The following is a 12,694-nucleotide window of genomic DNA, read 5'->3' on the forward strand; positions in this document are numbered from 1 at the left end:
AGGAGTATTATGCGGTTTGTGTGGGCGAATAAGACCCCGAGGGTAAGGGGAGGGTTCCTGGAACGCAGTAGGGACCGAGAAGGGTTGGCGCTGCCAGACCTAGGGTGCTACTACTGGGCAGCAAATGTGGCGATGATCCGCAAGTGGGTTATGGAGGGAGAGGGGGCGGCATGGAAGAGGATGGAGATGGCATCCTGTAAAGGAACGAGCCTGGGGGCGTTGGTGACGGCACCGCTGCCGTTCTCGCCGTCAAAGTATACCACGAGCCCGGTGGTGGCGGCAACGCTAAGGATCTGGGGCCAGTGGAGACGGCACAGGGGTGCAGTGGGAGCCTCAGTGTGGTCCCCGATCAGGGGTAACCACCGGTTTGACCCGGGGAAGATAGACGGGGGGGGGTTACAGAGCTGGCATCGGGTGGGGATTAGAAGAATGGGGGACCTGTTCATTGACGGGACGTTTGCGAGCCTGGGGGCACTGGAGGAGAAGTTTGAGTTACCCCCAGGAAATGCCTTTAGATATATGCAGGTGAGGGGGTTTATGAGGCGACAGGTGAAGGAATTCCCGTTGCTCCCGGCACAAGAAATTCAAGACAGGGTGATCTTGGGTGTATGGGTCGTGGAGGGCAAGGTGCCGGCAATACACCAGGAGATGAAAGAAGAGGGGGAAGCGCTGGTAGAAGAGCTGAAGGGTAAATGGGAGGAGGAGCTGGGGGAGGTGATCGAGGAAGGTCTGTGGGCTGATGCCCTGGGTAGGGTTAATTCCTCCTCCTCGTGTGCCAGGCTCAGCCTGATACAATTTAAGGTGGTTCACAGAGCTCACTTGACGGGGGCGAGGTTGAGCAGGTTCTTTGGGGTAGAGGACAGATGTGGAAGGTGCTCAGGGAGCCCGGCGAACCATGTCCATATGTTTTGGTCATGCCCGGTACTGGAGGGGCTCTGGAGAGGAGTGGCGGGAGCAATATAGCAGGTGGTGAAAGTCCAGGTCAAGCCAAGCTGGGGGCTAGCAATATTTGGAGTAGTGGACGAGCCGCGAGTGCAGGAGGCGAAAGAGGCCGGCATTCTGGCCTTTGCGCCCCTAGTAGCCCGGCGAAGGATCTTGCTAATGTGGAAGGAGGCGAAGCCCCCTAGCGTGGAGGCCTGGATAAACGACATGGCTGGGTTCATAAAGCTGGAGAGGATTAAGTTTGCCTTGAGGGGGTCTGCGCAGGGGTTCTACAGGCAGTGGCAACCATTCCTAGACTATCTCGCAGAGCGTTAGAGGAAGGTCGGTCAGCAGCAGCAGCAACCCAGGGGGGGGGGGGGGGGGAGGAATGGGGGATTGCTTGGGGGGGGGGGGGGGGGTGGATGAGCAAGAGACAACATGAAGGGGAGGGTGGATGAGCAAGAGATAACATGAAGGGTGGGGGAAACTGGCACGTGCGGGAGAGAGCCAGTGTATAAAGCTATGTAAATATACCATTTTGCCATGTACATATCTTGCTCAGTGCGGTTTCTTGTTATTTTGTTACGCGGGGGGGGGGGGGGGGGGGGGGGGTTATTGTTTGTAAGGGAGAATAATTGTGTTGTTAAAAAACTTTAATAAATATATATATATAATATATATATATAGTATATATATATATATTTTTTTTTTTTTTTAAAGTGTCATGCTCGATGTCTCCTCATAACTGTCTGCTCAGCAGTCAGGAGCTGCTTATGGATGGTGGGAGGGAGAGGAGGAAGGGCAATTACTGGCAAGATGATGAACTGAACCAGTCACCTGAAAACTGTGGCTACAAAGAGGACAAAAACTGGATGCTCTGCAATGAATGATTTATCTCCCGACTTGTTAAAGCCTTTCCACCATCAATAAAGACTCAATAAGTGAGGTGATGAAACAGTCACCAGTCACCTGAAGATGCCCAATGCATCAAGGCTGAATCGTTCGCATGATTTGTGCCCTGGTCAAAAAACCTGATATGTTTACATGCATAATGTCATCACCAGTTCTAAGTGTAAACTGAGCTCACATGGTGCACATCAACAAAAGAGCATAAACGTCTGGAAATCACCAATTCCAATTCCTCTCAGTCACAAACCATCTTGACTGGAGTCATATATCGCCAGTCAACATAGTGGAATTTCCCCATTTAAGAGCCGAACAATCACTACCAAATCTATGCGCGTGAGAAGTGAATGATAAATATGGCCTTGCCATCACTGCTCATTTCCAGAGAAAAAAACAATACTCAGAACAACTTCATAAAACCTCTTCGAGGACCCTACAGCAGAAAAACTTGACTCATAGAATTTACTGAAGTTTCATTAAATTTGCTGTAAATTCATTACAATCCCTAGCACTGTGTACCATACCAACCTGTTGCTGCATACATGAAGTCTTCGTGATATTCCCCTGAGAACAGAAATAGCAGTCAAACTTTCTGAAGATGGAAATTTATGTGGAACTCAACAAGAAAAAGCAGCCATCGGCAAGAAGCCATGTTAATAAGGATCAACTTTTCCAAACCAGCACTGATACTCAGTGAAGCTACCGAGCATTTTAAAATATTTGAACAATCCACACGCAAAAAAGATGAACTGCTTCAAAATTAAAGGATTACCACATCTTAAAAACAAACAAAAAAAACAATGAAAAAATAAAATTTGGAACTAAATTGCTAGGACAACCATCACTACTTTTCACCCAGTAGGCTTAATCTATCTTTCAATAGACAACATTGCACCCAGGAAGCCACGTAAAACTGTTAAGTGGATAGAACATACTTGACATCATCCTCATCAACCTGCCTGCTGCAGATGGAACTGTCCATGACGGCATTGGTAGAAGTGACCACTGCACAGTTCTTGTAGAGACAAAGTCTTCACATTGAGGTTGCGTGACAACACAACCACTGTGTTAAATGGGACAGACTTTCAACAGGTCGGGCAACTAAAGACTGGGCATCCACGAGGCGCTGTGGGTCATCATCAGCAGCAGAATTATACTCAACCTCATGGCCCGGCATATCCCCCACTCGACCATTACCACCAAGCCAGGGGATCAACCCTGGTTCAAAGAAGAGTGCTAGAGGGTATGCCAGGAGCAACACCAGTATCGAAAAATGAGGCGTCAACCTGGTGAAGCTACAACACAGGATACCCGTGTGCCAAACAGCACAAGCAGAAAGTAATAGACAGAGCCTAGTGATTCCACAACAAATGCATCAGATCGAAGCTCTGCAGTCTCACATTCAGTTGTGAATGGTGGTGGGCAATTAAACAATTCACTGGAGGAAGAGGCTCCATCAATGTTGGAGGAGCCCAGCACATTTGTACAAAAGATATGCGCAACAATCTTTCGCCAGAAGAAGTGTCGCGTGGATGATCCAGCTCGGTCTCCTCCGGAGGCCCGCAGCATCACAGATGTCAGTCTCCAGCCAATACAATTCAATCCACGTGATATCAAGAAACGGCTGAAGGCATTGGATACTGCAAAGGCTATGGGCCCTGACAATATTCCAGCAATAGTACTGAAGACTTGTGCTCCAGAACTTGCCGCACCCCTAGCCAAGCAGAAAGTGATGGACACTGAAGTCCCCCACCCAGATTATATTCTGTGCCCTTTCCAACCTCTGTGCTTCTTCAAAGTGGTGTTTCAGTTCAGTTACAACACTGCATCTACCCGACAATGTGGAAAATTGCCCAGGTGTGTCTTGTACACAAGCAACAGGACAAATCCAACCCAGCCAATTACTGCCCTAGCAGTGTACTCGCAATCATCAGCAAAATGATGGAAGGAGTCATCAACGATGCTATCAAGAGGCACTCACTCAGCAATAACCTGCTCACAGACGCTCAGTTTGGGTTCCGTCCAGGTCACTCAGCTCCTGACTTCATTATAGCCTTGGTTCACACATAGACAAAAGAGCTGAATGCCTGAGGGGAGTTGAGAGTGACAACCCTTGACATCAAAGTAGCATTTGACCAAGTATGACATCAAGGAGCCCTAGCAAAACTAGAGCCAATGTGAATCAGGGGGTAAACTTTCCACTGGTTAGAGTCATAGCTGACACAAAGGAAGATGGTTGTGGTGGTTGGAGGTCAATTCTCTCAGTTCCAGGACATCACTACAGGAGTTACTTGGGTTAGTGTCCTAGGACCAACCATCTTCCGCTGCTTCATCAATGACCTCCCTTCCATCACAAGGTCAGAGGTGTGGATGTTTGCAGATAACTGCACAACATTCAGCACCATTTGCAACTCCTCAGATAATGAAGCAGTCATTGTCCAAATGCACAAAGACCTGGGCAATATCCAGGATTGGGCTGACAAGTGGCAAGTTACATTTGTGCGACACAAGTGCCAGGCAATGACTATTTCCTACTAGAGAGGATCTAACCAGTGCCCTTGACGTTCAGGTTGAATCCCCCACAATCAATATCCTAGAGGTTACCACTGACCAGAAACTGAACTGGGCTAGCCATATTAACACTGGGGCAACCAGAGCAGGTCAAAGGCTAGGGGTCCGACGGCAAGTAACACCTACCGACACCCGCCATCTAAGGCACAAGTCAGTGCACAGATGGCACTGCCAGGTTGGCATGTTTCGCACGCAATCTGGCCGGGTTGCCCGGAGTGGGGGTTTGGGGGCCCAGGGACGCTCCCATATTGCATTCAGGATGCCATTGGAGATCCCCATTGTAGAAAACAGGCTAGGTTCCCCCAGGAGCTACTACCCCAACCTCCCAGAGGTCCCTACTTAGCTGCTATGCACACCCTCACCCTTCATACCAGCCCTGCATCCCCCTTTCATGGGCATGGCCTGCCTCAGGCCCTCACTCTTGGCAGAGCCACCCTGCAACCCTTGTACTGCCAGCCAGGCAGTATCCCTACCACCTCGGCAGTACCAAGGTGCCTACGTCCCAGGCAGAAGGTCAGGATGCCACTCTGCACTGACCAGTCTCCCAGGCGCCCCGATAGCTCAGGAGACCCACCCTGGGTGATGTTCCACCTGGTCCATGTTAGCGTGGACCAGTGCTGAACGGCCCACAGTTTCAACATCGCTGGGGAGGTCGGTAGATCGCGGGCAAGTTCGCCAGTCAGGTTAAAACTGACTTTGTGCAGCTGCTTGGTCCCGCATCGTTTGACCGTGCTTCTGACTTCGAAGACTCACAGGATTTGGGTGAATTCCGCGAGGCGAGAAGGCTGCTGGGAAATCTGCAGGAGGCCTCTTCCGGCATCCACCGGCCGCACCGCACTCGAACGAGAGCGCAATGCAGCCAGTGGATCGCGCCTACAATGTTTTGGCCTCAATTGCTTTCTGTGGTAGAGAGGGGTAGGCCGGTGCATGCCACGATGCCGATGGATAGAGTACGTTTGCCAAAGCTGGTTTAAAACCGGCTTTGGCGTGGTTTGGTCCCGCCTCTTGTGAGTGTGATCCTGACTTCGACCCCTTGCGGCACTTTGGTGAACCCCCGAGAGAGCGCTCTTCTGGCATTCATCATCCTCAGCGTGCTCAAGCGAATGCGCAAAGCAGCCGGGGATCTTGCCCTTAGACTGTGACCTATGGTTCTGAACTACCCCAGCCTTCGGGAACATAAGACCATAAGATGGAGGAGCAGAATTAGGCCATTCAACCCGTAAGAGTCTGCTCTACCATTCAATCATGGGTAATATGTTTTTCATCCCCAATCTCCTGCCTTCTCCGCATGACCCCCGATCCCTTATTAATTAAGAATCTATCTAGATTGGTCTTAAAGACATTCAATGACTTGCCCTCCACAGCCTTCTGCCAAAACGTGTTCCACAGATTTACCACCCTCTGGGTGAAGATATTTCACCTCAATTCATTTTTTGCTCCTAGCCTGTCAAACTCCTGCAGCCTCCCCACTTCCTCAACACTACCTGTCCCTTTACATATCTTTGTATCATCTGTCCCTCTACATATCTTTGTATCATCTGCAAACTTAGCAACAATGCCCCAGTTCCTTCTTCCAGTTCCTTCTTCCAGATTGTTAACGTATATCGAGAATAATTGTGGTCCCAACACTGACCCCTACGAAGCACTAGTCACCAGCTGCCATCCTAAAAAAGACCCCTTTATCCTCGCTCTGTCTTCTACCAGTCAGTCAATGCTCTACCCATGCAAGTACCATGCCCCTAACACCATCCTTCCTGTATTTGGTATGATATCCTTCCTGTATTTGGTATGATATCTAGACAGGTCAGAATTTTATAGGTTTCTATATTCGAGTGAGACTAGCTGACTCACTCGAATATGCAGATTTTCCAGAAAGTGATCCTGTCCACAACGGGCAGGATTCTCTCGTAAGGACTGGCAAAATATATATATATATATATATATATATATATATACACACGCAAGGAAACTAATCTTGCCAGTCAGTCACTCGTTCTGGTAAAAAACAAAATACAGCACATGTAACCATCATCCCAACTAACAATATTGAAATCAGATTAAGAAACCCACAACTGATAATATGCAAAATAAAATGGTGCAATTAAGATCGATGGAAACTCTTCATTATACATTTCTACTCACCGCCATCACTTGGTTCATCAGCATCTTCAGTGGAGGAATTGACCTGCTTACCAACGGAGACTGGGCTTCCTCTTCTGGTTACCCAGTACCCAGCTGGAGCTTGTAAAATTGGAGAGGAAGCAGACTGATTCTTGAAATGAGAAACAAAAGGGCACAATCAATTTGGCGATATTCAGTTTTGGATGCATTATTCATGGAAACTTTACACTAAGTCAAATCCCACAACGTTTCCATCATAATGCAATTAGAAACTAATGCCACATATTGCTGCACAATTTATTTAGCATTAAGAATCTAAAAGTGGCGAACACTGAAAAAGGTCTTTAAAAAGCAAACTTCTGCAAGGAGTTATGGAAATCTTGATTGAAGTGTACACTGTGCCACAAGCAGACAAGCCAATTGAGAAATAAATACTGTCTAGAACATGTGCGCCTTCCAGTCAAACTACAATACTGGCATCTCCTTGAAAAAGTGGAAAATTTCCTAGGTATCGTCTACAAAATATAATTATTCTGGTCTATTACCACCCCATTTCACTGTTCTCAAACATTTGAAATTCAATGGAAGGTGTTTAGACAGAACTATCAAGCAACACCTGTTTGCTGATGCTTAGAGTTGGTATTCCAACCGGGCCACTCAGCTCCAGGTTTTTGTGGCAGCCTTGGTTCAAAAGGATCAAAATAGCCCAGTTCCAGAGCAGAAGAGCAAGTGAACTACCTTTGAGTTACCAGCTCACCCCAGGGCATCCTGAGAAAATGTCCTAAGTCTAACCATCTCTTCAGCTGCTTCATCAACGACCTTCACATGGTCAGAAACAGAAATGTTCACTGATGATTTCAGAGTGCTCAGTGCCATTTATAAATCTTTATTATGATACTCTTCCGAACAGCACCATTGGTATACCTACATCACACGGACTGCAATGATTTAAGGAGGTGGCGCACAAACACCTTTTCAAGGACAAATGGGAAAGACATCCCGCAGATGAATTAAAAACATTATAAATTCTTGTTATTCACATTAAAAACAAGTGAATGGAGCTTAGGTTTACAGGGGATGGGGGGGCAGGGGGAGAAGATTTTTGCGGATGACATGAAGATTGGTAGGCAGACTGGTTAGTAGTCAGAGCTTTACAGCACACAGAGAGCCACATCGCGTCTGCGCCGGCCATCAAGCACCTATGTATACTATTCCCATTTTACAGCACTTGGTCACCTCTGGGTGATCCAGTTTCCTCCCATAGCCCAAAGATCCGGGTTTCGGGGATAGGTCAGGGAAGTGGGCCTAGGTAGGGTGCACTTTCAGAGGGTCAGTGCAGACTCAGTGGGCAAGTATATTAAAAAATGTCAAGGTAGAGGGGGTTCCGGGGGAGTTTATGTCGAGTGATGAAGAGCTTTCTCACAACAAAAACGGACAAGACCTTGAAGGCTGTCTGGGGAAAAACTGCTCGTGAGAGAATGGATGTCAGAGGTCTTTCTCTATCAGATATGGAACCGCGGCATGTAAAAGCATTGAGGTACAAAGGACAATACTTTTACAAGGTTATCAACAGGTATATTTAAGTATTCCTGGTTGGTCAGGGCTGAAGATGTAGGGTTGGGGAATAGAGAACGAGAGTTGAAAACCAAAGCTGCAAGAGAAACCATTTTGTGTGCTCTGCTATCCAGATGGTCACATGAACATGTATTCAGTGTTACAACTCACCTCCCAAGTTGACAGTTTATCGGAGAATTTTAAATAAATTTGTCCTGACTTTTCTCAATAAAGTTGATTCTCAATTAAGCTTTGCTGCCAAGTCTGTTTGCGCTTTAAATGGCTGAAAGACCCCCAAACCTTACAACTCCGTTCCTACCATTTGTTGACTACTCCATACAGTATGCCTTTCTCTCTGCATTGCGCTATGGCTGTCATTTCCCTCTTGATGAGAATAGTGTTGATATACAATTGTGAAGATCAAATTAAGAAGGAAAAGATATAGAATATAGTGCAGAAGGAGGCCATTCGGCCCACCAATCCACTTTAAGCCCTCACTTCCACCCTAACCCCGTAACCCAATAACCACTCCTAACATTTTTGGACACCAAGGGCAATTTTCCCGGTTGAGGCTGCACTCCTGTGCGGAACTTGGCTATAAGTTTCTATAAGAAACGAGTGCGGCCTCAACCGGGACCTGGGATTATGTCGCATTACATTCATCCCCCACCATCTGGCCTGGGTTTGCAAAATCCTACCAACTGTCCTGGCTTGGGACAATTCACACCTCTTTAACCTGGGGTTACCCCCATCTCTGGATCTGTAAACACTTAATTAACTGCAAATGCTCGCATTCTAAGCATTGTCTTGCATCTTTGAATCGGTCTATATATATGTTTCTGGAATCTACCTATTCATTCACCTGAGGAAGGAGTAGTGCTCCGAAAGCTAGTGTTTGAAACAAACCTGTTGGACTTTAACCTGGTGTTGTAAGACTTCTTACTGTACTTTCATTCAGATTGAGGTAGAGATGTGAAGGTATTGCAGAACAGACAAGAAAGCACGTTACATTATTGCTTTCACGTTGATCCTAGCTATGTCCTCTACCATCCTAGCTATGTCCTCTACCATCCTAGCTATGTCCTTGTGGCCATGGCTATCAAAAGTGTAAAAGAACAACAACAATCAAAAAATACAAGTGGAAATGTGTATCCATAGGACACAAACTCTTTTATTGTATTAACTTATATAGTTAAGAAACAGCACGTATTGTGACTTTTTATTCAATCGTGTGATGAGAGTACCACTGGCAGGTTCAGCATTATTGTTCATCCTTAATTATTCTTGAAATGGTGGTGGTGAGCCACTTTCATGAATGACTGCAGCCCACGTGATGTAGAATATGTTGGTGTTAAGGGAGTTCCAGTATTTTGAACCAGTAACAGAAAAGTAGCAACAAAATAGTGTTACCATGTGTCTGTTGCCCTTGTTCTTCTAAATGAAGAGGTCAAGAATTTTGAGGGTGCTGTCCATGGAACCTTGGTGAGTTGAAGAGGGTGGGTGGGGTGTCAATCAAGTGAACTGCGTGGTCTTAGATAGTCTCGAACTTCTTGAACGTTGCTGGGAGTTGCGCTCACCCAGATGAGTATTCCATCATAATCCAGGCTTTGGTCTTGCAGATGGCTCGGATAGGCTTTCAAAAAAATCAGACTGGTGGTGAATTAGTCACCACAGAATTCCAGCTTTTGAGCCGTCTTTGGAGTCACTATATTTATACAGCTAGTTAACATTCTGATGAATGGTAACCCTCAAGTGTGGCAATGCTGAGGATTCCACAATGGTAACACTGCTGAATATCTAGGTTAGATTGACTCTTGTTGGAGATGGTCATTGTCTTGCAATTAGATGGTACAAATGTTACTCGTTATCTCCGCAAGCCTAAATATTGACCAGGTCTTGCTGCATGTGGAAAGGATTGCTTCAACATCTGAGGGGGGAGAACGGTACTGAACATTATTCAATCATCAGCAAACATAACCATCACAAGGTCAACATTGGTGGAGGGAATGGGGCAGCAGAGAAGATAATTGATAACTTGGTCAAATGCTACTTTGATCTTGAGGGCAGTCACTCTCACCTTATCTTTGGAATTAATCTCTTTCGTCCATATTTGGACCAAGTCTGTAATGAGGACTGGAGCTGAGAACACTTGGCACAGCCCAAACTGCACACCGCTGGGCAGGCTGGTTCTGAATGGGGGCCGCTTGACAGCACTGTCGATGACACATCCAACCACTTTGCTGATGAAGGAAAGTCAGCTGATGGGGCAGTAATTTGCTGAATTAGATTGATCTGCTGAATTCTATTTTTCCTGCTTCTTGTATAGCAGTGTTTTTCAAACTTATTTTCCCCGGGACCCACTTTTACCAACCGGTCGACTCGTGACCCACCATTTAAAAAAAAACTTTTAATGCAACAGATGAGCCTGCTCGGTCCTAACCATCTCACTTGCTTTGTAATTCAATGTTATATTTCTACGAAGGACTTCAGCTGACTATTTTAATTTCTCGCTGTATCCTTTGAAAAAAACCTCAAATGATGTATGTCCGAACTCGCCCAAGCTTAGTCTTCAAATGCCATTGAAATTTTTGAGGGTTTCAGACTTTCTTTTGCCTGTACTTCCTTGTCTATAACGCACATGGGTTTTGCATCCCGATTGGCACTGGATTGGATTTGTTTGTCACGTGTACCAAGGTACAGTGAAAAGTATTTTCTGAAAATTGCTGGCACTATTAGAAAGCCATACCTCAAGAAATCGTTATACTGCTTTGTTCCTTCATAGTAGATTGTTCACCAGAGGCCCTGGAGTGCTGTATGCAGCTCACACTAGTACAGCTTTGTCTTACCATGGCCTCTCCAGAGCAGGTCTCTCCAGCAAATTCAGTTGCGAGATCCTGGTCTTTTTGTGTCTCTGTCCCCCTCTTCCTTATAACAAAATGATCCATCTTCAGTTCTTCACAGTCCGGTTTGCTTGCAGCTAGAAAATGGCAGAATCTCTCCATGATTTCATGCCAAAAGCATGGACGCACAGGCCGCATGATATCAGTGTATGTGCCGGGAGCATGATGTGCCCTCTGCAGCCACTTCTGGTAGAAAAACTATCATTTGTATTTAAAACCCTGTTGCGGCCAGCATTCTTAAAAGCCGCTCGTGGCCGTTCGGTACGCTTCTCCCGTAACTGGGAAAGCTGCGACTGAGTGCTCCACAACCCTCCCGCTGCCCGTCCCGTGACCCTCCCGATGCCCGCCCCGACCCACCCATTAGTTGCAACCCAGTTTGAAAACCCTGTTGGAGACAGCACATATTTGTAGCAATTTGCCACATTTTGCTACAATGTTGTAGCTTAACATAATCAATACCATGGGTGATCCTACATTGAGAGTTTGATGTTGCCTGCCCTGAGCATTTTCAGCATATGTTTATATACTATTAACTTTTTATATTTGACAAAAAAAGTTACGTTGCAGTTTTTCCACTTACATGTACAACAGGAAAATTTGGTTCATTTCCTTCTTCGATTTCATAGAAAGCTACCGCTTCTTCGTTTGCTCTTGGTTCCTCATTCTCTGCGATGTAGCCAAACTGGCAATCCTTATTGACATATTGAATGGGTTTGCGACTTCTGCTGTAACAGCTAGTGGAAAGTAGGAAAAAGTTCACAAGCCACACTTAAGCCATCATTTGAGAATATAGCAAACTAATTTTGAATATTTGAGGTTTCCCAGTCAAGGAGCTGGTTTAGCACACTGGGCTAAATCGCTGGCTTTTAAAGCAGACCAAGGCAGGCCAGCAGCACGGTTCAATTCTTGTACCAGCCTCCCCGAACAGGCGCCGGAATGTGGCGACTAGGGGCTTTTCACAGTAACTTCATTGAAGCCTACTTGTGACAATAAGCGATTTTCATTTCATTTCTAAGTAACCCTTTCTCTGAACTGAAATGTCTTGCAACAAATGACATTTTGTACTTTGTCCATAATGAATCAAAATGCACCACCTTTCAGCTAGATCATAGAATCCCTACAGTGCAGGAGCTGGCCAGTTAGCCGATCGAGTCTGCACTGACCCTTCGAAAGAGCACCCAACCATGTCCACTCCTCCATCCACCCCTCCCTATTCCCAGAACCTGCACATCCCGGACACTAAGGGGCAATTTTAATTTGGCCGATCCACCTAACCTGCACATCTTTGAGACTGTGGGAGGAAACCGGAGCATCCAGAGGAAACCCATGCAGCCATGGGGAGAATATACAAACTCCACACGGTCACCCAAGGCTGAAATTGAACCTGGCACTCTATGACAGCAATGCTAACCACTGTCACTGTGCAATTTATGTCCAGGCTTATTTCTGTTCCTATTTTGCTACAAATACTAGATTCATTCTGAAATCAGTACCTCTTTTAAAAAAAAAAAACAGCTATGCAACATAATAATAAACGTTTATTGTCACAAGTATGAAGTTACTGTGACAAGCCCCTAGTCGCCACATTCCGGCGCCTGTTCAGGTGAGCTGTTATGGGAATTGAACCCACGCAGCTGGCCTTGTTCTGCATCACAAACCAGCTGTCTAGCCCACTGAGCCAAACCAGCCCCATGTCCTCATACCAGAAAATGCATCAGTTT

General features: G+C 46.2%; 1 protein-coding gene across 1 annotated transcript in view; it reads right to left on the reverse strand.

Moving 5' to 3' along the window:
• Window positions 1-12,694, reverse strand: part of alg13 (ALG13 UDP-N-acetylglucosaminyltransferase subunit) — a 137,363-nt gene that overhangs the window by 36,345 nt on the left and 88,324 nt on the right. The window contains exons 19-21 of the mRNA XM_072501533.1: window positions 11,554-11,707; window positions 6,541-6,670; window positions 2,356-2,391 (exon numbers count right to left, since the gene is read on the reverse strand). Coding sequence (XP_072357634.1) covers window positions 2,356-2,391; window positions 6,541-6,670; window positions 11,554-11,707 — 320 coding nt within the window. The remainder of the gene's footprint in view (window positions 1-2,355; window positions 2,392-6,540; window positions 6,671-11,553; window positions 11,708-12,694) is intronic.

The sequence above is a fragment of the Scyliorhinus torazame genome, chromosome 5 (assembly GCF_047496885.1).
Source record: "Scyliorhinus torazame isolate Kashiwa2021f chromosome 5, sScyTor2.1, whole genome shotgun sequence".
Taxonomy (NCBI): Eukaryota; Metazoa; Chordata; class Chondrichthyes; order Carcharhiniformes; family Scyliorhinidae; genus Scyliorhinus; species Scyliorhinus torazame.